The sequence below is a fragment of the Rosa rugosa genome, chromosome 3, assembly GCF_958449725.1.
Source record: "Rosa rugosa chromosome 3, drRosRugo1.1, whole genome shotgun sequence".
NCBI classification, from domain to species: Eukaryota; Viridiplantae; Streptophyta; class Magnoliopsida; order Rosales; family Rosaceae; genus Rosa; species Rosa rugosa.
Window position 1 is genome coordinate 2327698 of NC_084822.1, and position 26415 is coordinate 2354112.

Below are 26415 nucleotides of genomic sequence, written 5' to 3' on the forward strand. Positions count from 1 at the left end.
CTATAAATCAAGGCTTGTCATAATTGCTTCATAGCAATTGTGACTTGTTCTTGTTACTTCTCACTTCTTTTCACTTTTTCATCTTTAATTGATGTTTGTTGATGTTAATTTAATTATGGGTTGTGAGTAATTCTCTTGTTGTAGGGTTGTGTGCCCTAGCCCAAATTTGATGTAATAAATTGAGCCTTGAGCCTTGAAAAGCCTTGGGTACGGCTTCTACCATCTTTAATAAATTGCACGTAAATCAAATTAGCATCGAGAGCATTGAATTAGGGTTAGGAACCATCCATAGCTACCAACCCCCAATTTATCTCAATTTCTTACTTTGCATTACTTTATTTAATTTAGTTGTTATTTGAGTTTTCATTTAAATTGTTGCAATTTAGTTATTAGAAATTTAAATTACAATTTTTGGTGACAATTTCGACTCATTGTAAATAACCACCACTAGGCTCATAGTTTTGATTAGGCTTTGGTGAGAACCAAAGCCGAGCATTTCTAAGGCTTGGTGCTTTAGAATAGATTTTTTATTTATCTTCTTTTTCTTTTTCTTTTGTTTGCTAAGTGTCTTTATTTCCGATTACCCAAGGATTGTGGGTTAGCCACTAATCCCCGTGGTACGATAAACTTTGGGCATAATATTTCCCTATCTTGACAATGATACGTACGCTTGTGAAGAGTATATGAACCAAGTCATCCGTCGAAGTTCTCTCAATTACGCATATAATCTGGATTTTTACAACCAAATCGGAAATTATTTAACTATATAACTGTATATAGAAATAAAACAACGATCGATGTTGATAACAATTAATGTGAGAAAATTAGAGTAGTATTGAGTTTATTACCAAACTAATCGGATTAGGGTTTCTAAGCATTCAACGCATGCAATATGAACAAAACTCATTTCATAATTTGTCATTATTGATGCTAGCTAAAATCACGAAATGGTTTCTTTACGTACAATAATGTTCACCGGGTCAATTTGTAACGAGGAATATATATCTTTCTTAACTACCATTGGATGTAAATCTAACGATGATAATTTCTTATGTTGAGTTGTTTTATTTTCCACCATTAAATTCGCATCCAACGTTAATTAAACATAATTTTCATATTCAATAACTGACCAGATAAACACCACTGTCTTTATATAACAGAAGATGATATTATTGTCCCTTTGAAAACACAAGATTTGATGTCTTAACTTGGGAGTAAATTCTGTTCAAAGCTATTGCAAAGTACAAAACATATTACGCCTGGGGACGTAGATAAAGTTAAAGGAAGATATTTCATGATGAGCTTGATCGATATATACTGTATTTTCTTAGGACTAATCACTCAATGTCATAAAAAATTGAGGCTAATTGTTTCTCTTTGCATGATCCACTCATCTTTATTCATTGACCAAAAATAGACTTGCAGAGTCAATGGTCACCTCCATTCATTTGATGCTTCATGCAAAGTGGTGAGCATATATGCACTTCCAAATGAAAATGAGTGATTGGGAATTGGTGGAAAATGAGTGATTGGGAATTCGTGGAACTTAAAACTTTTGAGCCCGATTAGTTGAAGTGGTGGTGTGGAGTAGGGAATTATGTTAGAATTTAATTAGGTTAGGGATTCGGTCTTCTATAACAATTTTTGTTTATCAAACAGAAAAGAATTAGAAGAATCAAGTGATTGAAATCAGTAGCTTATATTAGGGCTATATATATTCAGATTAGATTTGTCGCCTGATCACCACCTTGTTTGATACAATTTATGATGACGACAACTTTTAATATGGAAGTCAATAGATATTCTTGCCTGCCAGTACAATATAGAATATATATTTAGATCATCAACCAAAATATATTATGGTGGAGAAATAAGGCAATTAATGGTATTATGTCATTACCAAAAATATGTCTTGGCTGTCTAAATTGCCAGTTCCACCTACAATCGGAAACTCTCACGTGGAATGTGTCACTGCGTTGCGGCCCAAAATAGTAAAGCTACTGCTGTTGTGCTCGCCACTAGTGAGAACAAGGGTCATAGCCTAAGTAGACTGACTTTCTCCTGGGAAGCGGATCCATATAGCCCCTGGGCACGACCCAGAAGCTTGGATGTGGGTTCGAATTCCTTGGTTATCGGGTTGTCAAACATGTTGACTTATCCGAACATGGTGGGAGATGGTTTGACGGTCTTGGCTGGTGAGATCACCACCACTGTGGTCTGTACGTGCCTGGCCGGGAACAATGTCGTGAAAGTAGAAATGGAGTTTGGTCAGCTTCAGTTTTGAGTACTGGAGCTGTTTGGCTCCAAAACCAGTTGGCTTGCAAACTGTCTCTTTTGAGCGAGTGATTGCGCAGGCGTGCCAGCACCGCGGGGTGCAGTCGTTGGGGTAGTCCCTTGACCTGACTTCTTCTTCAAGCGCTGTGGACAAGGAGAGCACCAACATCGTCACAGGGTTCTTCTCTAGCCTTTCGGAAAAGGACTTTTGCCTTACGGATAAGGACTTTGGTTGTGATCTCTTGCGTTCACCGAATCGATACTTAGTATTGTAGACTAAGCAGAGCAATCACTGGGAAGTTTAGAGAAAGCACGGGTTGCGCTAAAGCGTGACTTTAGCTTCGCTGGGTTGCGAGGGCGTTACCCTTGCTTCGCTGGCAGTAACGGTGGTGGTTGCACTCGCAGTCGGCTCGCTGGGAGACTGGGACTGGAAGTACGGTCGCCGGGTTGGTCTGGTGATGCTGACAGTCGGCTCTTGGAGAGACTAGGACTGGCGCACGGTCACCGGGTTTCAACAAGGTTGAAGGTTTGCTCCGGGGAGGCTTTGTAATCGCTAGGATTGATTGATATGAGAGAGAGGTCTTAATTCGTCCTTGAAACCCGGTATATATACCTAGGGTTTCTGACTGCTCCTTGTTGTAGAAGGATTATTGATTGAAGTTTCCTAATCGATCTCTGCTACTTACCTCCAATAAGGTTTCGTTTTCCTCATGGATTCCGGAATGGGCGAAGCTGTAACCCAAACCATAGCAGGCTTATTTTTAGGCCGCAGGTATCGGCCCGCTGTGCTAGATCCACTAAAGGATACTGCCAAAATTACTTTTGGGCTCAAACATTGCCCCCCAGGCCTCGAAATCAGGCCCATGAAAATGTAACTGATTGAAGGGGACTAAAACGACGCGTTCGATGCTCGAAACGATGTCATTAATGAGGGTTGCGTCCTTTCATTCGCGAAACGCCCTTCTGTCGTATCGTTTCCCTCACAAAATCTCTTATTTAAATCCGCAGCCACTTCAGACCTGTCACATCAGAAACTCTTTTAGTCTCCTAAACCCAGAAACCCTCTTTTGCACACATCTTCCTCATCGAAAACCCAGAAATGGCTCCCTCGAAAAAGATAGTTATCGATCAAGAAGAAGAACTGAATGAACAAGCCGCCCATTCCTGGGGAACCAACATCGGTGCCAGCCTGATCCTCCAGACCATTATCCAGAGACCCCTACTCCTCAGACTCTCGAACAACCATGCCGGACTAGGTCCAACGCCGCGAGATTCTTTCCCGGCCGACGCCATCGCCTTCTATGGCTTACCTGTTCGCCGCCCCATCCCAGTCCTCCGAAGGACTCCTGGGGATTTTACCAGTTGGAGTGCCCCTAATCATCGATCAAAAATAGGGCATTGGCCATCTTTTATCAGTGCGGCGGAGCTTTCCTGGTATCGTGAAGCGCGAGCTCGAGATCTGGCTCGCTGGAACGCAGCAGGTATCACTCATACTATCGATCTTTGTTTTCGTCTTCCACGCGGTGGCAATCGTTCGCCACTCGTTTCTCTGTTTCTGGAACACCGCCACCAACACCTTCGATTTTCGATTTGGCCAAATGAGTATCACTTTGTTGGACATTCTCACCATCACTGGCCTACCCATCGACATCGAGCCTTATCTGCATGCCCAATTCGACTCTGATACCTTTACTTCCACCATGGCCCAAAATGGTCGCAGCGCTCATAGCGGCTCCTATCCGCGGTGGTTGGCTTATTACCGCCAGGAGCACAATGCGACTGGCGAGATTGCTTTCTTGGAGTACTGGCTTTGTAAGTTTATCTTCTGTACTTCCTCCTGTAAGCCCACTGGTGCTTGGACCTTGCTGGCAACGGCCCTCTACAACGGCCGCCGCGTGGGATTAGGACAACCAGTGCTGGGTGCCCTCTATCGCACTTTGTACCAAGCCACAATGCATCCCTTCGAGACTGGCATTTCTGGCCCTTTTTGGATTCTTGACTTCTGGATTCAAATTTACTTCCCATATTTTCGTCGCGACGACATCCCATTGCTTCCACCTACTGATCAACTCCTGGGACGATGGCTCTGTCGCGATGAAAGGTACACATCCCCTCCTTATTCTGAGTGCTTCACATACTTGTACCTTCTGCACGAGATGCCATACTGCGACTTAGTGCTGAGTCGAAGATTCCCGGCTCCGCTTGAACACGGATTTCTTCCTGGCGCCTCTCGCTACAGCGATCGCGCGCGCTTGGCCTTTCGCCGCGCAATCTCCTGTTCCGACATCAGGATTGCCGCTGAGGAACTCAGTTACGAACTCTATGCTCCCAACCACTTCGCTCGCCAACTCGGCCTTGTTCAATTAGTGCCATTCCCTCTGTATGATGCTTGGAATTACAATACCTCTTGGCGTAGATTTGGGCCTCTTTCTGGGCCTCCGCCAACACAAAGCACACTCGTACTGGTTGACCTCCCTGACTGGGCTAGAGAGATTGACTCTGTGGATGGGGCTGAGGAAGGATACGAAGCATGGTGGGCAGAAGTTTCTGTTAACTGCTGGAGGCAACAGCATGATGAGCTATTCGCTGCCATTTTCGGGGAACTGCGATACCCCTACCCTGTCGACGTTGATCTACTTGCCCGCGTCCCTGAAGATGCTGCACAAGTTCCTCCTCCTGCTGCCGAGCCGGCTCCGCGACCCGCGCGAGCCCCACGTCAGGCCCAGGCTGGTATCGTGATCCGCGAACCCCCTCCAGAGGTAAATATCCTGACTCGTGTTTTGTCCTTTGTTCATCTGCTCTTCCCTTTTAATTCAAAATTTTGCTATTCCAGGGAAACGCGCCATCCTCTGGCAGTCGCGCAGCCAACACTTCCCAAGCCACTGGCCAGTCTGGGAAACAAAAGGCAGTAATGACAGAGCCTGAAGACAACGAATCCTCTTCTGATGATGATGACTCGCAGACGGTAAGAAATTTTTTATTGTTTGAGTAAATCATACTTCCTCCACGAATCAAACCTAATCTTCTGATCCCAATAGATCGCCGCCCTCTCGGCTCGGAAACGCAGTCGCTCGGATCCTCGAGCTGACCTATGGGCAGAAGATGAACCAATCGCTGACCGACCGGTAAGACACAAACCTACTCAGTACTTGTTAGCAATTTCTTTCTATTCTATGCGACCACGTAACAATCCTCATTCGCAGGTTCGCCATAGGTCCTCGAGACACACTGAAGAAGGATCTTCAGCTGCTGGTGAAGGCACATCTGCTTCCCAAGTCCCAGCGCCAACTATTGTGAACAACTCTCTACTTCCTGCGGGCGCTGCCAGTAATGTACAGTTGGCCTCGATCCCAGTGCAGATCATAGATGATAGCTCGCCTGAGGCTGAAGATAGAGTACCGCTACCGGATGCACCTCACGAGGAACCAAGTGATATACCTGTCCTGGAACAGATAACGCCTGACTCAATTCCTATCCCTAGCGAAGCTAACCCAGAGGCAATGCCAGCGGTCGTTGAGCATGAGCCCCCAGCCGAGGAGGTATTTCCTTTAACCAACTAATTCATTATTATTATTTCCTGGCTTAAATATTCTATTCTGCCAATACCTTCTTCCAGAATCCGAATGCCTTCAACACTGAGGACGCTGAAGCTGAAGCTGTAGAGGCAGAAGCTGCTGAGCCCGCTCTTAATATGGTTGGTCAGGAACCTCCTCCCCCTGTCCCCCAAGTTACTGAAGCCGGAGGATTGGGAAATCTTCCTGAACCAATGCCAGAGGTAGCACCTGTCGCTGAGCAACCAACTCCCTCCACTCTGGAAAGGTTAGCTCGTGTACTTGAAGTGACCCCTCCTGGGGTCGTAGATGAAGCTAAAGAAGGCCTTCGTCGCTTCCTGGGCCCTGATATCCTGATTCCTGGTGCGCCCGTGAGAGTCTTAGAATATTTGAGGGTGCTTCTCCGCGAGGGAGCCATCACTGAAGATCAGTTCCAAGAGGTCGATCAACTGCTGCAAAATCTCCCTCAAGGGCTCAATGAGCGAGCAGTCGCGAGCGCGCAGGCTAGGCAGACCGAGGCGCACTATCAGAACCTCACTCAACAAACAGAGACCGCGCGCGATTTCTTGGGTGACCAAGCTAACCTCATCAGGGACCTGATGCTCGAAAGGAACCACTTGAGGTCCCAGATTCAGGCTCTTCAAGCCCGGTTAACTGACGTTACCACCAGGCTTACTCATGCGGAGCCTCAGTTGGAACAATCCCTCGCTGCCTTTGAGACGCTATCCCAGGAACTGGCTCAAGCTCGCGTGGCAGCCCAACAAGCCGCACAAGCTGCTGCGGATGCTAGTTTTCGTTTAGATGAACTTTTCCTTCGCCTGACCCATGCAGGCCGCAGACTTTTGGGCCTCTAGAATTAAGCCCATGTTTTGTATGAACAATGATATTATTCTTAACTTAATATTTAGCCCACATTCCTTGGCCCAAATACATATCAACTTAGCTTCTCAAACTGTTCAGCGCTTTAATTTGTTTTTATGCTTTTAAAACTGTTTTGAAAAGATTGAAAAGATAATCTCGAAATGGCACTACTAGAATTTTTCTCATATACATCGGCCAAAAACCGATGTAAAAAAAAATTTCTACACATGTGTTAGTGGGTGATGTAAAAGATCGCCAAAAAATAGACATCGGTTAAAAACCGATGTCCCATATAACTATAAACATCGAATTAGATTCTAGACTCGATGTTAAACTGCTATTATGATCTCAAATTGGTGTTTGTAGATATTGTTAAAACTTCATATTTTTGCATTTAATGCTTAACGAAATATAGATCCAATAGCACTAGTATTCATTTTAACATCGTTACTCATTCTAGAAACGATGTGTAATATATTCTTACACATCGGTATTTTTGAAATTTGCCTACTGTTTATAAGGTTTACGGGTACTTGCCATATACCAAACTATTTCCAATAGAATCTACATTCTTTTGCATTATAGGACCGATGTACATTATTATGTTAAACATCGTTTCCTTTTATGAAGTGATGTGCAAGCTTATATTAAACATCAGTTTTTGAGATTGTCACCAATGTTAATACTTATAGTAAACATCGTTTTTAATTTAATAAATCGATGTCCATTTCATTGTTTTACATCGTTTCTTACTTAAAAAGTGGATGTCCATTGCGCTGTTTAACATCATTTCTTACTTAAAAAGTCGATGTCCATTGAGGTGTGTTACATCGTTTTTTACTTAATAAGTCCATATCCATTGAGCAACTTACATCGTTTCTTACTTTATAACTCGATGTGCACTGAATAAAGAGACATCGATTTTTGTTTCCAATCTGATGTATCATCTGTTTAATGACATCGTTTTTGTAGTTTAATACTGATTTGAAATACACGTATATACATAATGTCCTTTACATGAGCATGATGTCCACTAACTTTGTAATTGCTACTACAATGCATCTATAATCCACATTTGACAACATGAAATGCTAAATAATTTGAATATGGGGCATTGCATTAATTTGTATAATCCAACATCAAAGATATTAATAGTTCAAAAAATAGGCAAAAATACCCCAACCTACTTCAAGGCTAGCCTAAAACATACCATTGCAATAAGTGTACATGTAGTTTAGTTCACATTTGCTGCAACAGTACAACTACTCCAAAATAGTTCACAAAAAATCTAGCTAGCCTTGCTCAAAATCACTTTGCTAGTCAACATCTATAACAAAGTCTGCAAATAGTCAGCCACCTCAATGCGCACCTCGTCAAGTTGTTGTTGGGTGTATCCTTTCCGAGTCTTTGCTGCCCACTAGGAATGTATTTTCATAACGCAAGTCATAATCATCAGGTAAACGTGCCATTTATAATTAAACAAAAGTTTATATATATCAACTATAATGCATATACCTTAGTCGGAAACGAAAATGTGTCATCATTTATAATCTCCTTCATATATCTCATTACATAATAGCCACATTCAATTCCACCCGGTTGTTTAGGTACGCCCTATATATTCATATTATTGAATTAGAAAGACTTTACCATACTAAATCGAATATGGTAACTTAATCAACCACATATATCATACTAACCGGAAGTAGTTTCAATTTCGGCACCTTGTTAGCCCTACCCGTTTCAGCATTGAAACTTTTAACCGCACTGCACCATAAAACTATGTAATTAAGTAGCAAAACATTACTTGGTTATAGAGAATTACAAATAAAATCATTCTGATGTGCTTACTTTATCACCGAGTTCTCCCATGCTTGGTAATGGACTGATTTCCCCAAAGGGTCCAAGATGTAGATATCATCCTCCCATATGATTGTCAATATCCAATGTTCCCTACATTATTAATGCAGCCCACATAATATAACCAATTAACTAATTAAGCAAGCAGCAGCTGAGAACCAAAAGACATGAAGAATACTTACCCTGGATTGTAGGGCATAAAGAATATGCGATCAGTCTTGCCCTCTTTCAACCGATTCACTAAATAGGAACCAAAATCTGATCTCTCACAGTTATATGTAGCAGCAGGATCAATAAAGGCAAAATTATCAAACTCGTCTCTTTCAGTAACAACTTCATGTAGGTGGCTGTGTCCAAAAAATTCTTAATTAATTTGCTGAAACTTGACACAAGAAAAATCAAACATTTAATCCGAGTAAGAAAGTGCTTACGCCATGTATGCTGCTATCACTCCTTGGCCAATCTTCTGCATTTCTAACAGATCAATCACATTCTCTGTCAAGATGAAGAGTTCTTTGTGTACGCCAAAGACTTTATCGTCCAATACTGTGGATATTGCCTCACTAGTATGTGTCATGATTGTTGTGGCATGTTTGTACAATAGCTTGCAGCGCTTGGGCACAAACGGGTTGACCTCAGCTTTATTGAACAATGATTTGACAAAATCATTCTTCCTTATCTTTTTCTGTTAGCAAATAAGTTGAATATATGAGATCATCATTTAAATAAACCTTGTATAATATCTACTCCTAGTTTGACAAAATCATGAAACAGATCCTCTTTTTCTGTTAGCAAATAAGTTGGATCAGATCATCATATAATTAAACCTTGTATAATATCTACTCCTACAATGGCAATATGAAACAGATCCAACATTATGCAACATATAGTTACACATACCTTTGATGGCTGTCTCCGAATTACAAGCTCCTCAGGCCAAGCCACGTGACTTCCAATGGCTTCTCGAACCAATTCCATCTCACCCGCTATAGGGAATGGAAGTGGTGCATCACCTTGAATCTCACCATCCACTGACACTCTAACGCATCCCTCCTTCAATGCAGCTCCATGTATCATCTTATTAATATCCACATCATCGAATACGGTACCAAAAGCAACTATGTTGGTGATGTTATTCACTGCCAACTCACATACGCCACCCTAACCAGAAAAATCAGATGCACATATTACCAAATAGCAATGGTATTTCACACATTAACTAGTTTGAGGAGTATTGGAATTGGAGTTGGAATAATATAGTTACCTTATCAGTAGGTGGAGGAACAATTTCACAATCATCCACATTTTCTTGCACCTTGTCATCTAATATAGGGGAATTTTTTTTCACTCTATCATGAAAACTGCCCTTATCTGATATAGGGGAATGGGGTGCATAGTTCGCCTTGTCTGTTATTAGTGCTTCTAGTTGAGCAATCCTTTTGTTTAAGAGATCTTCTGCCTTTGCTTGTTTTTCAATAAGCATTTTCTTTGTCTCCTCCAACTCCCGATTACGCTCTCTATCACGTGCCATTAATTCTGCCTTGGTAATTCTGACCCTTTTCTGCTTTGGAAGCTTAAAGTAGGTGGACGGATTGACGAAGCCTCCAACACCCCTCACCCTACCCGAGTGTTCAGGAGTTTCTAGTGCTTGAGTGAGAACATCATCGCTCCCTGATATTTCTAGCTCACCCTTACTCTTCTTCTCCAACAATTCATCCTGATAAAATATGTAAAGATGCATTACATGAGGTAATAGACTATATTTTTACATGAAATCCATCGAAAGCACTAGCATAAGTAATAAAAATTATTTAGTACCAGCCAAAGATGTGATTATATGTCACTATCAGAATATGCATTTGATTCGGAAACTGCTTCAATTGATCAGTGTAATACACATACCTGATGCAACTTCAGTTCTCAAACATATGTTTCTTTTAATCATTAAATGACTATTGATGCTTGTCAATTCCTATATACAAGTCTACTGGTGCACATATCAAGTCCCAAAATACTGAACAGCCAAATCCATCAAAGATGATTAATACCCATCAAATATAGACATGCTTCACATCAGCAGTATTAACGAAAATGTTAATTTTCAGACATTACAATTTCCATTTGAGCAAAGAGGAAGATGGTTGTCCAGAAAAACAAAACTAAAATTAAAAACCATTCAGTCCTTCAACTATATCACAAGTCTTTAAACCATCAGTGGAATAGATTCATAGAACAATATCTGTGATACTTACTATCTTTCTTGCTACCGGTGTGACCTCTTCACTTATCTCCCCATTTTTTAGTAAACGGGCTTTCTTCCACATAATAGCGCGATCAATTACCTCTCCTTCAGGCCAAGTATCTCTCTGTGCATAGGTTAAAAATTATAGTGAAAACATCAGACAAATAAGCCGTACAGTTATCATTAAGCTTAAAAAAAAAAGACTACAATAACAGATTATTACCAATTCTTCCTCCAGTCCAATATATCCCTTTCTTGATAATCTATGATGATATTTTCTCTTCTTGACTCGTTCCCTTTGGTCATTGTTAAGTTTCTGCATGAAAAGTAAGACTATAAATCATTTGTGATACAATATACATGTATCCGAGTTAGCGTAAAATCAAAAAAGTACTCGTAAAGTAAACCATACTTTACTTATATGTAAACTCATCATACCAGCCATTCCTCTGTCTTCCTCTGAGTTACAAATTCCTTCCATGGTTGTAACCCAACGAATGCATATTGCTTCGGTGGCTTCCTCAGTTTCTTCTTCTTCCCCAAGTATGGCAGCACATGCTTATTTGTTAAGTAGGTCTTGAATTGTCTCCATTTAGTGCCGGCAGATGTCAACACCAATTTCTTGCTTTCAGGGGCCACTTTGAATGTATCCTGTACAAATAGGATTAATAGACGTGTAAGAACAATCGATTCAAAGTCACAAATTTTCAAATAACAAGCTATCAGTCCAAGTCATTGATGTTTGCCCAATGGATATTGTTTCACAAGAGGTACAATCAACAGTAGCTTGCGTACTCCAAAAATAAACTTTCATATTTGTTTAGTTTAATTGCAGAAGTTTCCAGAAACAATGAAATGTAATATCACTGAAAAATTGAAATGTGAAGCCCCCTTATTCTTCTCCTGTTCATATTTTTCAACTTCCACAACCTAAAACAGACTACAACTTTCCTCTCCTTGCTTTCTTTGCTTTTCCACTTCAAAACTGTGTATGTAACTTTTATATAGGAAACTAGAATTTGACAAAGAAACACCAGCTAATTTATTCAAATTTAGGCCCAGTGGTCGAGAACAAAAAACATGCCAACAGGCTACTAGTGCCAAAACTAATATTGCAAGTTGATCAGAGGACTCGATCCTTCAAACTGAGTTAGAACCGAAACTCTGTTTCCTAAAACCTAACATAGATATGGAAACATAATTCCCTCTACATTCTTAAAATTACTTTCTTAGCACATATCTGATGCACCCACAAGTATCATCATGTTTCAAGTAAAAGTTATGATATATATATATATATAGAGAGAGAGAGAGAGAGAGAGAAAGAAGGAGACCACAGCTTCTTCGAAACCAAACATTTGCCATGAAACAACAGTCATAATCAATTGACAATAGCATGGATAAATACCTGGACATCAATCCAAATTTTATCTTTCAAGTCTTTGTCCACTGCAGGCCAGCTTTCAATGTTGATCGGCACCATTTTACGCGCCAGCATTCCTATGTATGATTGCAGATTGTGCCGTGCTCGTCCATTTGGATTGCCAGTGTCAGTGTATGTCACTTTCAACTTTTTACCCAATGCTTTCTTGATCAAAACATTGTACATTTCCACCACACTTCGCTTCCCTCTAATTTTAGTTGATTCGCTGGTTGTGACGGTGTCTGCTGATATAGATTCTACTTGCTTCTCAACAGACTCATCAGACTCGGGACAAGTCTTCACATCCGCTTCTTCCACTAATTTTTTCTTTCTTTCAAACTTTCCCTTCTTCTTGGAACCCATGGCTTCCTACAATCTGTTGATAAAGCAGAAATAAATGTTATAGACAAACAATAATGTAATAAATCAATTTCCACAGTTAAGTACTAAATCAGTAAACACAGTAAAGTACTAAATCAGTAAACAAGGATCAATATGGTATTGGAGCTGCAAAGCAAGTTCAGAGAGACGAAGACTACCACAATCAAATGCAGTTAACAAAATCACATATTCAATTCAAAGTCATGAAACAAGAATAGAAAATAAGGTTTTAACTCCTAAAACAATCAATATAGAAACACGGCACTATTATTCTCTTGGAGTGGTGAACTGGTCAACCCAGAACCCCTCCACATTTGGTCTCCTATAAGTGGCATCATCCTCATTCTCCTCTTCATCACAAGGCAACGGTATTTCTGCACAGAAAGGTTGATGTTCCATGGAGGTGTCCCCTAGATCATCTTCATAGAAACAATCACGATAGTCTCTATTTGGGGTCGTTAGTACAACCGACCAGTCTGCATCGATCGGATCTTCCACATAAAAAACTTGCTTCACTTGACCAGCAGAAGCAAATTTGTCTTTCTTATGGCCCTGTCGATTAAGGTTGACCAATGTAAAACCAAACTCATCTTGTTTTATTCCCTTTTCATTCTCTGCCCATCGACACAAAAACAAAGGGGCTTTGAATTCATGATAATCGACCTCCCAAATCTCTTCAATGATCCCATAAAATGTCATATCACTCTCAACTGGATTTTTATCCTTGGCACTGGAAACCTGCATCGTCTTAGCCACTAAGGTCACACCACTATTTTGGACAGCTCTAGCATTGTCTCGCTGCTTTGTGAAGTATTTCACTCCATTATACCGATACCCTTCATAACTAAAAACTGTAAAACTTGGTTTTCCAGCTAGCCATCTAATTGTTTGGGAAACCTCAGTTGGACTTTCCTTCATTTGAGCTGAAACCTGGTTACAAAACAGCCATATTATGTCAACTTCAGCAATCTATACACTTGATTCTTACAAAATTAAGCAACTGAACACAATGTGTAATCACCTTCGCTTGAAACCAATCTGCAAATGTACGATTGTGCTCACTAATTAGCCACTGTTTACTCTTATGTTTCCCAGCGTACAACTGCTCTACAATCCTTTTATGTGCGCTGTCCACAAAAAAATAATGAGCAGATGCGAAAAACATTCAGAGCAGCTGAATTTAAATTGCACATATAAATATAAGCTTAATGTACTTACATCTTATACGGATCCACCTCAGCATTATTGGACAGCACATGAAGATGTGCCTGGTCTCTGACTTTCTCATCTATGGACTTCAGTTTCGCACTAGAAAGTGGGCCCGAGAGCGTACTTGGATCCTTAGGAATCCCAATTGGATTACAACGTTGAACAAACTCCGAGCAAAACTCTACAGCTTCTTCTCCAACATAACTCTCTGCTATACACCCTTCGGGATGAAAACGGTTACGAACATACCCCTTCAAAACTTTCATGAACCGTTCAAATGGGTACATTCACCTATAGAAAACAGGGCCACATAATCGCACTTCTCTAACTAGGTGCACAGTAAGATGTACCATTATGTCAAAAAAGGAGGGAGGGAATATCTTCTCTAACCCACACAAGGTCAGAACCAAATCAGATTGCAACTTATCCAACTTTGACACATCAACCACTTTGGTGCACAGAGCATTAAAAAAGAAGCACAGCCTCATTATAGAAATTCGAACATGCTTGGGAAGCACCGAACGAATGGCCACAGGAAGCAACTGTTGCATTAATGTATGACAATCATGTGACTTCAATCCATACAATTTCAAATCATCCATGGACACCAAATTTTTAATGTTTGATGAATGACCATAAGGAACTTTCATAAACAAGAAAGAAGTACACATTTTTATCTTCTCTGCTCTCGACAAAGTATAAGGGGCAGCAGGCAAAAATGTTTTTTTCTCCCCAATATTTGGACCCAAATCAAGACGAACACCCATGTCAACCATATCTAAACGGGCAGCCACACTATCCTTTGTCTTAGAAGGCATGTTTAGTAGGGTACCAATCACACTTTCGCAAACATTCTTCTCAATATGCATTACATCGAGAGAATGGCGAATATGAAGAGATTTCCAATACTCTAAGTTGAAAAAAATGGTTTTTTTCTTCCAACAAGAAGTACCGGCAGCCATTGAATTCTTCTTCTTTTTTCCCTTCCCATACTCATAACTAGCATGTTCTACCCTCTTTAACACTTCCTCTCCGGATAATGGTGTAGGTGCAACTTCAAATTCTTGCTCATTATTAAATGCTTTTTTGGCCCTCCGATAAGGATGATGACGAGGCAGGAACTTACGGTGGCAGGCATAAGACATTTTCCTACTATGGGGCAAATGGATGGCTGAAGTTGTGTCACCACAAATTGGACATGCTTTGTAACCTTTAGTGATGCACCCCGATAAGTTTCCATATGCGGGAAAGTCGTTGATGGTCCACAACAAAACAGCCCTTAGAGTGAAGTATTCTTTCCTATGAGCATCATACACATCATTAACTCCATCCCACAAAGTTCGCAAATCATCAATTAATGGCTCCAGGTAAATATCAATGTCATTTCCTGGCTGTTTGGGACCAGAAACTAATAGAGATAACATCATAAACTTTCTCTTCATGCATAACCATGGAGGAAGATTATAAGTCACCAATATTACGGGCCAACAACTATACCTACTACTTAGAGAGCTATGTGGGTTAATACCATCTGCTGACAATGCTAACCGAAGATTTCTTGAATCACTACCAAATTCTGGCCACTTATAATCAACCAACTTCCAAGCAGGAGAATCAGCTGGATGGCGCATGTATCCATCCTTAGTTCGCTTATCCTCATGCCAAGTAAGCATTTCAGCAGTTCCGACAGATCTAAATAAGCGCTTAAATCTGGGAATTATAGGAAAGTACCACAACACCTTGGCGGGTTGCCCCACTTTGATTGTTTTATCCTTCTTTAGCTTCCAACGAGAGACCCCACACTTAGGACAAGTACTTGCATCAGAAAACTGTTTCCGATACAATATGCAGTCGTTAGGACATGCATGTATTTTCTCATATTGTAGCCCCAAATTAGTGAGAGTCTTCTTTGCCTCATATATAGTTTGAGGCAATACATTATCTTTTGGAAGCAAAGACCCAACAGTAGCAAGTAACTCAGAAAAGCAAGTATCACTCATGCCGTACCTAGCTTTCAAATTGTGAAGTTGCACCAATGCATCTAACTTAGTGTGTTCACTATCTTCAAATAATGGAGTTTCTGCGTCATCAACAAACTTATTAAACTCATATGAGTCCTCATCATAATCACCTTCATTGAAAGCTGCTTGACACATATCAACAGTTTCAGAACCAAATACAAGGTTTGGAGGCTGGCCTAAACCACTAGGTGCACTAGCACAGGAGGACAATGTAGGTTCTCCATGCCACATCCAGTTTGTGTACCCCAAACTGAAGCCATAATCAAAAAGATGTCCCCTAATGACTTTAATCGACTTTTTTTTGAAGTTTACACATCTTGAGCAAGGGCAACGAATTCTCTTAGGGTTACTAGCATTTTGTTCAGCAAAAATCAAGAAATTTTCAACACCCAATTCATATTTTAAAGTATCCCTATCTGCATTTATCCAAGATTTATCCATGGCTGAAAATCGGAAAAAAAAAAAACAAACAAACAAAAAACAATGAAGTCAGGCCATCAAACCAAAAACAAACAATCAAGAATCTTAAATTTCATGCACAAACCAAAGTCTGGAACAGTTGGATTGCTTACCTGAAAACTTGGATTTATCTTGAAGTTTGTCAAAACCAAAATGCAGCAAACGCTTTTGCACCTCCTCAGATTTGACACCCTCTTGTTCAAGCACTTCCTCAACAAGATGCCCTCCTGCCAACATATTGTAGTTTAGAAAAAGTACCAGCCTTTAAATAATATGGATATAGTATGAATTAAAGCAACTGCCAGATAACTATAGAATATAAGAACTATATTACATTTGGTTCAAGCATTCTGATTATATACAATGTTAAAGCATCACCCAGTGAACTGAATATGAACATACAAACCAAGCCAAAATCTTATTAAAAAGGTGAAGAGAACTAGTACTGAATCCCAACCATAAATTTAACTAGTTTGAGGACAGATTTTGTCTTTATAAAATACAATGACTACATCCTTTCTTCTAACTTTCTACATTACAAACCAAATAGCAAAAATCACTTATCCCAGTAAAAATCAAAAAATCCACATTCTAGTAAAAATCACTTATCCTACAAATATTAAGTAAATTTGAATGAAATGCCACAAGGTATATCATCTTAATAAACCACGGGTGAAATTTAAATAAAGACTACCTTCTGAAATCTATGTCAACATCCACTCCGGTTGCAAGTCGAGGGAGTAGATTGATACAATCGGCTATACTCTACTGTTGGTTTCCTACATAGATCATCATTTATTCCACAGAATGACAAGAATGATCATTTTAATTTCAATTTACATTGATAACAAACAAGCAAAGTATAAAAGTGAAAAAGAAAATTACGATGTGATTACATAAAGCTTACTGTTTGAATCAATTAATCTTCCAGCACAGAGTGAGAGTAACTTTTCTTCAACGATTATATCAAAATGTTTGCACTTAAATTCAGCTTGTTTTCTCAGGGAGATAACATTATCTGCAAGAAACCAAAATGTAAACTGAAATTAGTAGGCGTGCATCACTCTCTTGCAAAAAAACAATAATCCAGGTACGCATACCATTCCATATGAGCATGGAACACCATCATTCATGTTCAACTTTACAAGCAAAGACATAATGTGCAAGCATGAATGAAATCTACATTCCTAGTTTCCCTCCTGTAATGAAAGACATATAGATTCCTAATTTCCTATTCAAGTTTAACATCTAGACCAGTAGAGTTGTATTTGAATTTGGGCCAACGATAGCAGAACACCTGAAAGTCAAAAACTTTGACATTTATCTCCTCAGATTTTTGGGATCCAAATTCTGTACTATAACATTATGTGCTAGAATGTGCTTGGACTTCAAGATGATACTACCACATCATAAAATGGAAATCAACAGCTTAAATCAATCTTTCCCTTCTTTTGGCAGTTTTGGATTCTGAATCAGTTCTGGAACTAACTTACTTTGTTCAATGAAACAGAATGAAATATATATATATATATAGATGGCGTAAAAAGACACCAACATGCACATACTGCCACAATGACACACATACACAAACAAACACAAGCAGCTGCAACATTAGAAACCATTAATTGTTTACAATGAAGTAACAAGCAGAAGGAGTAGTTACTGTTTTCGCTTGTTGGCCCAAGCTTAAAACTTCCAAGGTACCGAAACCTTCATGACTAGATAACACAGTTCCAAGTCTCCTCTGCAAAACCGAAAACCTATAACTCAACAAAAGTACAAAAATTTCCCAAAACCAAGCACAAACAATGAGAAGAATCGAGAGAAAGCAAACCAGATATGGAGAATGCCCAGCAAACCAGATATGGAGAGTGCCCAGAAAGGTCAAATGCAGCCCACAAAGCTTCGGTAGATGAAACACAAATCCTTGGAAGCAAAATAAGAAACAAAATCAAATCACTGAATTAAGGACTCACAAATCCTTCGACGACATGCATTGAACAAATTCTTCAATTACCTATGACAAAAAGCTCAAATTTTCACCCAAACCCCGGGCTCCATCTCTGATTCTCTTCACCGTCTTCGAGTAGCGGAGCTGGTCTGAGGATGAAAAGGAGGAGGACGAGGCGGGTCGGGTTGTGATTGTAGCCGGAGAATGAAGACGAGGAGGAGGGTTGTGGTCGGAGGCGGAGAACGAAGAGGAGGATGGTTTTTGTCAGATGGGGAGAACGAAGAGGCTGATTCTCTTCACCGTCTTCGAGCAGAGGAGCTGGTCCGAGGCTGAAAAGGAGGAGGATGAGGAGGGTCGGGTTGTGATTGTAGCCGGAGAACGGAGACGAGAAGGAGGGTTGTGGTCGGAGGTGGAGAACGAAGAGGAGGATGGTTTTAGTCGGAGGCGCAGAACGAAGGAGAAAAGGGAGGTTTGGTCGAATAGTGTTAGGGCAAGCTGAAGTCAATGTTAGTCCAAATATGTCTAAGTGTGGGAATGAGTTTTTCCTCCCCCGCACTTCTTTAAAATTTTTTAACTTAGCCGCTCAGCGGTTTTCTGAAAATTCAAACAAAATTTTTGTCATCGGTCAACAGTAAAAAACGATGTCAGTTATATACATACAAATCGGTTTTTGCGAAATCAATGTTAATGATATTGTTTTACATCGCGTGTTTTTCTCACCGACTTAAATGGCGTGATGTCTATGAGCATAATTCTAGTAGTGTGGAGCGGTTACCTCCATGGAGACTGCCCCGTCTCCCACGCGCTTTCAATTATCTTCATTTCCGAGATCTTAGCATTTAACTCCGATTGATACGCTCATTGATGGCAATGAGAATATCACAACTAACCATCGTACGGTCAAGGCCACTGAGACTGGCACTATAAATACCTGCACTCCGGGGAGATGATATACACAAACGAATATGGGTTTCCCAGAAATAGCATCACAATCTCTACTTCTCTTCCTCCAGTTTCTACAATCTTCTCCTCACGATATTAACCTTAGCCTCAAATTCCTAGGCCTTATGGCTTAACCTCAATACCTGGGTAGGTCTTATGGCCTAACCTCAGGTCCAACCACATGTCTTTGGTCTCTGGAAGTCGCGGTGAAATCCACCGGTTTCATTTAGACTGAAGAACATGTGGTGCTCCCGCCGCGGCAGAACCCGATTTTGAGGGGTCCTCTCTCTCAGATTGCCCGCGTGGAGCAGGAGGAAGAAGGGCGGAAGACCAATATGGGTCGCCTGTTCTTGCTCCGTAGCCTACTTCCAGGGTCTGACTGCGTGACTTATGTTTTTCCCCTGGAGGTAGATGTGGTTGTGAGTCGCGCTTCTCTGTGAAGACCATCTCCATCCCGGAGGGTAATCCAACCAAAAGGGTTGCGATGGATTATTTCCTTCCTTTTTGGTCCGGTACAGACGGTAGCGGCTGCAACTCAGAGCAGATGAGGCATGTGGGTGAAGAGAGGGAGAGTATGAATGTCCACAGCCCCTTCGCTGCCACAAGATCCAGAAACTCTCAGTAGATCTGTAACTTTATGATTTTTACTCTAAGCCACTTCTGGCCTTGTAAACCGCAAATGTAATTATTTTGATTTGCACTTTGTACTGCTCTTTGGCCGCAAAGCCACTTTATGAATGGAAGTTTTTTAACACTTTTTTGCAAATCAAAGTATGAAATAAGGCCTCAGGTATAGGCCATTACATGCATTCTTAACACCATAATGTCAAAGAAAAGAAAAATTGAAATTTGAAATCGTTGACCGAAAAGCCTCAAATAAGGCCTGAATGTACAGAGTGTTGCCCCCTAGTATGCGTAGGTGAAGCAAGTACAGGATACTAAGGCCACAGAAAAGGGCTGAATATGGATGAAGCGAACCTGGGGAGACTAAGGTTGCCCCCCTGTCTGAGAAGAAGGTTGATCCGGTGGATCTTCAAACTCCCAAACACTAGGGTAGTATTTCTTCAGGAAACGCCCGTTAATGGGATTGCGGTGGAGGTCGCCATCCAAATCTTTGAGGTGAAAGGCCCCGCGCTCCAGAATGCGATGAACAACGAAGGGTCCTTCCCATCGCGGAGTCCATTTACCGCGACCGGTCAACTTCTCGCCAAAAGGCAAAACAGCCTTCCAAACCAAGTCACCCTCTTTGTAACTACGGCCACGTGTCCTCTTATCATAGGCGCGAGCAATCCTCTGCTTTTCCAAAACCAAGTTGTCCAAAGCTGCCAAGCGTTGTGCGCTGAGATCTTTGTGTTCTTGCCACATCGCCTGAACATAATCTTCCCCGATCAAGTGGTGCTGATCTTGGACGCGCAGAGACTGGACGTTGATCTCCAACGGTAAGATGGCATCATGACCGAACATTAGTGCATAGGGGGTCGTAGCAGTGGGATTTCTCTTGGAGGTACGATAAGCCCATAAGGTCTCATACAACGTATCGTGCCACTGTCTAGGGTTTTCAACAAGCATCTTCTTGAGCAAGGTGATAATAATCTTGTTACTGGCCTCTGCTTGACCATTGGATTGGGCATAATATGGTGTGCTGTGGACGAACTGGATGCCCAAGTCAGTGACAAGTTTCTCTACCTCGCCGCCCATAAATGCTGCCCCCCTGTCTGAGACCAACACTTCTGGGATGCCGAACCTGCAAATAATATTCTGAAAGATAAACTGGCGAATGGTAGCGCCGGAAGCTTCCTTCAAAGGTTCAGCCTCAACCCATTTCGTGAAGAAATCAGTGGCTACAATGATGAACTTATGCTGGAGCGAGGAATGAGGGTGAATCATCCCAATCAAGTCCAAAGCCCATCCTCGGGCAGGCCAAGGTTTAATAATAGGTTGCATGGGAATATTGGGAATGTGCTGCACTGGACCATGCGCCTGGCAGTCTTGGCAACCTTTCGCGAACGCGATACAGTCCTTCAAAATGCTGGGCCAATAATACCCATGTCTTCTGATAAGCCAACGCATCTTGGGGCCTGCTTGATGGGCGCCACATACTCCCGTGTGCGCTTCGCGCATCAGCCTCTTGGCTTCGCGGCCATAGACACAGCGAAAGTCTACGCCATCTTCCCCACGACGTCGCAGCTCGTCACCTCTGAGGAAATAATTTAAGGAAAGAAAACGAGTCTTCCTGTCTGCTGTAGAGTCTGGTTGCTTGAGGTAGTCAATCAGCGGAATGCGCCAATCGACGTCAATAGGCTCGAGAACCGCGACAACTGGATCATCTGGTGGGTCAGGCCGCGCGAGCCACGAAGGCAGTGTGCGGCGCTCGACCTTCAGGATGCGCTCGCGAACGCCATACTTCAATGTAATGCCTGTAGCCAATTGAGCGAGCTCATTGGCCGCAAAGTTGCGCTCACGGGGTATGTGCTCCAAATCCGCCTCATCGAATTGATCCAGAAGCTCAATGGCGCGATGCAAATAGGGTATAAGCAAAAGGCTTTCACACTTGTACTTTCCTTGGAGCTGATTGATTATAAGCAAAGAGTCGCCGTGTACCTGAACGTCCCTGACTCCCAACTCTAGCAGAACCTCCAGGCCAATGATCAGGGCCTCATACTCTGCTTGATTGTTTGTACATTTGAACTCCAACTGGAAAGAATAAGAAAAACGATCGCCCGCTGGATTCTCCAGAACAATCCCTGCCCCTGCTAACGTTTCCGTTCTTGAACCATCAAAGTACAGTATCCAGGGCTGCAAGGAGACTGTGGCTTGATACCGAATAGCGTATTCTGGGATGCGCGCTAAATCTGGCCGAGTTATGGTTACAGCTGCTATCTCTAACTCCTTCACTACGGGGATGTCCAAGGTAGGGTGGTGTGCCAGGAAATCTGCGATAGTCTGTCCCTTTACTGCCTTTTGTGGCACGTACTGTAGCGAGAATTCAGATAAAGCCAATACCCATTTGCCAATGCGGCCTCTCAGAATAGGCCGCGACAACATGTACTTGACCAAGTCAGTCTGAGCGATGATGCAAGTGGTAAAGGATAACATGTAGTGGCGCAGCTTGCATGCGGAGAAGTACAACGTGAGACACAACTTTTCCATCGGAGTGTACCTTGTCTCGCAGTCTGTGAGTGTCCTACTAAGATAGAATATAGCGTGTTCGACACCATCCTCATCGTCTTGGGCGAGAAGGCTGCCAATGGAGGCCTCAGTCGCTGAAATATATAGTTTTAATGGGAATCCAGCCCTAGGAGGAACGAGCACTGGTGGGCTCGCCAGGTAGGCCTTGATTTTATCAAAAGCCTCTTGGTGTTTATGCTCCCAGACGAACTCGCTCTGGCCCTGTAGCTTCAACAGAGGAGAGAAAGGCTGGATCTTACCTGCAGAGTTAGAGATAAAGCGTCTCAAAAAGTTGATTTTACCGAGCAAACGCTGCAACTCTTTCTTCGTGCGTGGCGGAGACGCGTTAATGACTGCGCTCGCTTTGTCTTCAGGGACCTCAATTCCCCTCTGATGGACAATGAACCCAAGAAAGTCTCCTGCCTGAACCCCAAAAACGCACTTAGCGGGATTCATTTTAAGCTTGTGCTGTCGCATGCGCTCGAACACTTTCCTGAGATCTCTGATGTGATCCCCTCTTTTCTGAGATTTGACAACCACGTCATCAATGTAAACCTCCAAAATCTTTCCAAGGATATCATGCAAGATTAGGTTCATGGCTCTTTGATAAGTCGCACCAGCGTTCTTTAGTCCAAAAGGCATAACCACATATTCAAAAACGCCCGCGAACCCAGGGCAGCGGAACGCGGTTTTGTGTCTGTCTTCTTCTGCGACCGGAATCTGGTGATATCCTGCAGTGCCGTCCATGAAGGACAATAATTCATGTCGCGCAACGGCGTCGACCAACATATCCGCGACCGGCATGGGGTAGATATCCTTAGGCGTGGCAGTATTAAGGTCTCTATAGTCTACGCAGACCCTCATCTTGCCATTCTTCTTGCGGACAGGCACTATGTTAGATAGCCACTGATTGTATTTGGCCACCCTGATAATGCCTGACTTATGCATTTTTTCAACCTCCTCTTTGACGAGGATTTGAGTTTCTAAATTCATTCTTCGCGGTTCTTGCTTCACAGGCCTCTTGTCAGGGAGTGTTGGTAGCTGGTGGCAAACCAAGTCTGGTGACAGGCCGGGCATATCCTCGTACTTTTCCGCAAAGCAGTCTTTGAATTCTAGCAATAAGTCGATAAGCCTCTGTTTCTCGCTAGGCTCTAGGTAAGCGCTGATAGCCACTTCCATGGGCTCATCTGCTGTCCCGAGATTGACTTTCTCGGTAGGGTCTCTGACTTTGGGAGGCGTGTCGTCCAACGCTGCCGGAGCGAGCTGAATCTCCACCTCATCCTCTTGTTCCTGATCAGAGAGTTCCTCTTCAACGATTTCCAAAGTCGCGATTCGCTCATAGGCCTCTTTTTCCACTAGATATGATGATAATCTTTCGTACAGCGAGTGGAGGGCCTCTATCCCTTCCGCTGGAAGGTCGTAATCCATTAATCGTTTAAGGGTTTAGGCACAGCGTGGCCAAGCCTTTCCAAGCCTTCTTTTGCGAGCGTAAGCCCCCACTGTGCCAGTTCAGAGGCCGTCACCCCTGTGGGGCGGCCTTTGTTATCGAGGCCACTGACTTGCAATGGAGCGATAGGCTCCAAATAGTACCTGGCATCTACATAGTTTGCGGAAACTGGGAATGGACGAGGATCCGCTTTGATTACCTCAGCTTTATCTGTCTCCCTGTTCCACATAATAAGTTCCTGATGGAGGGTTGACGGAACAAAGTAGCTCCGGTGAATCCAGTCCCTTCCCAGGATAGCGCTGTAGGCCGCATAGCAATCTGTCACAAAGAAAGCATAAACTCCCTCTGCTGGACCTACCTTGATACGCAAGAAAAGTAATCCCAAGGTCTTTGTCACAGTCCCTGCGAAGTTTTTGAGAGTGAGGGACGTTGACTGGATCTTCTCCTTCTTGATTCCAAGCAAGTGCAAGGTTCTAGTAGTAATGACATTAACCGCAGCTCCAGTATCAACCATGGTCTTGCTAACCTTGGTACCGCCAACGTCCGCCGTGATGTATAAAGGTCTCATGTGCTGGACTATAGCAGGCGTTGGCCTAGTGAAGCTCATGAAGAATTCTTTACTGTTGGCGTCCTCTGTTTCCAGACAGACAATCTCTTCTACCGGTGTTGGGACCGCTGACGTGATCTGCAGGGGCTGTGTATTACTTTCCTCAGCTTCTACGCATTCCTGAGCCGCGACCGGTATTGCATACCGCGCTGGGAGCACATAAACCATATTGCAGGACGTGTCTAATTCACCTATGTCGTCCTCCAGGTTGAGCTTGGGTTCGTTGACAGGGATAATCGTGTTGAACTGTTTAGCCAACCTGTCTACTAAGGATTCCTCAGTGAGGCCTTTTATCTCACACTGCTCATGCTCCTGAACCACGGGAGCGGTTTCAGGAGAAACTGATTTTGGTTCCCTAGCAGAATCGGTCTCTAAGGGAGCAACTACTACACTCTGGACTTTTTTAGATCTCCACTGTAAAGTGTCGGTAGTCCTATCCTTGCCCCCCAGTCTCTCGAAAACGGAGGATTTGGCTTCCGGTTCATTGCGAAAAACACGGCGCTTGACGTGCGGTCGCCTGGACGGCGAGCTCTCCTTCCTGGCTGGTGGAAGTGTTCTTTCCTTGGTAATTCTGCAAAAAACACTGGGCTCAGAAGCCCCTATCGCTGAGCTCGCTTGCTTTCGCAAACTGCGAGGGGCCACTAATGGCTTGGCAGCAAGTGCTTCCATTTCCTTCTGATATTGCTCAGGCGATTTGACCAATTGTGAAGGTTTGATCAGGCCCTGGTCTAAAGCCTCGAGCGCGCGCTTAGCTTCCCCAAACCTGCGCTGCAGTTTTCGCTTTCTGGAAGGGCTTATCTCCACTGCCTTCCCCTTCTCCCTGGTGTACCACTTCCCTTCCTTGATAGTAGCGGTTGAAGCAGGTGGGATGTAGGTTTTGTCAGAATGTCTTTGTGCTTGTTGGTAGCTTTCGCCTCTGTCTGCTGATCAACCGTAGCCGCCCTCAGCTTCTTAAATAGATTGGAGTCCTTTGTAGGTGACCCCAATTCTTCCTTTTCTCTCGGGCTGGAAGGTTGATAGTTTCGCGATGGCGAGGCCCACTTGATGGGCGGGAGAGAGCCAAAACGAAATGTCTGCTCGACCTCTTCGTGCGACACTTGGATGCCACACTCTTCCTTGCACCGCGAGCATAACACGACGGGCGAGGCCTGACCAAATGGTTTAGCCTTCTTCTGGGCAGGGGCCTCGTTAAGCTCTCCTTCTCGCCCCTTTGTGTTCAAATCCAGGGTTGGTTTCCTCTGGTTCTGCTTGGTCCAGTTCACATCAACCATGTTGATCCCAGTATCAGGAAAAGGGTTTAGGTCAACAAGCGCTGCTGCAGTTACTGGAGCCTCCACTTGAAGACTACCGTTATTGAGCCATACCTGAATCTAGTCCTTGAGCTTCACACAGTCAGCTGTATTATGGTTCCACAAGTTATGGAATTTACAATATTTCTTTCCTTTCAGCTGATCTGGTCGAGGGAAAGGTCCAAAGTCGGTCTTCACCATCTTCGCGGCGATCATCTCATCTAGAATCTCGTGTGCCTTGTTGGCATCATATGTATATGCCGCGAACTCAGGTTTAGTGAAGGCCATCGATTTGAGCTTGACAGGTTCCTTGGAGATTTTCAGTTGCTTCAAGGCTGGGTTCTTTCTCCCTGTCAGTTCATAAGCAGCGATGTCGCTCTCATCTTCCTCATCGTCCTCCTGAACCAAATCCTCACTATGATAGTTATAGTAAGGATCATACGTAGCCGGCTGGTAGCTCAGGGCCGCTATGGTGCGATTTTTCCCTGGTACATACGTCCCTCTGGACGCATTCTTCCTGGCATCAGTTTCTCTGAGGAGATGTTCGAAGCTTCCCACCTCTGTGATGAGCTCTCCCATTGACTGAATCATGCTTCCATGCTGCTTCTTTCGCTGGCGCGGCTCTAATCCTTTGATCGCCAACTTGATCAACTCTTTCTCCGGCAGGATCACATTCAGTTTGGCCTTCTGAATCTGGAAGCGCTGAAGGTAGGCCACAGCGGACTCCGTG

At 42.8% G+C, this 26415-nt stretch overlaps 2 protein-coding genes across 2 annotated transcripts; both read right to left on the reverse strand.

The window, feature by feature from the left end:
* Positions 1 to 7804: 7804 nt before the first annotated feature.
* LOC133736030 (uncharacterized) lies at positions 7805 to 12574 on the reverse strand. The gene is made up of 12 exons (XM_062163468.1): positions 12197 to 12574; positions 11227 to 11439; positions 11012 to 11104; positions 10799 to 10912; positions 9811 to 10263; positions 9447 to 9707; positions 8978 to 9231; positions 8729 to 8893; positions 8538 to 8639; positions 8387 to 8453; positions 8202 to 8300; positions 7805 to 8103 (listed from the first exon to the last, which is right to left on the reverse strand). The coding sequence occupies exons 1-12, from the start codon at positions 12572 to 12574 to the stop codon at positions 8014 to 8016; spliced, it is 2289 nt and encodes a 762-aa protein (XP_062019452.1). The 3' UTR covers positions 7805 to 8013.
* Positions 12575 to 14088: 1514 nt separating this feature from the next.
* LOC133736031 (uncharacterized) lies at positions 14089 to 16263 on the reverse strand. The gene has a single exon (XM_062163469.1). It carries the CDS (start codon positions 16261 to 16263, stop codon positions 14089 to 14091), a length of 2175 nt encoding a protein of 724 aa, XP_062019453.1.
* Positions 16264 to 26415: the final 10152 nt, after the last annotated feature.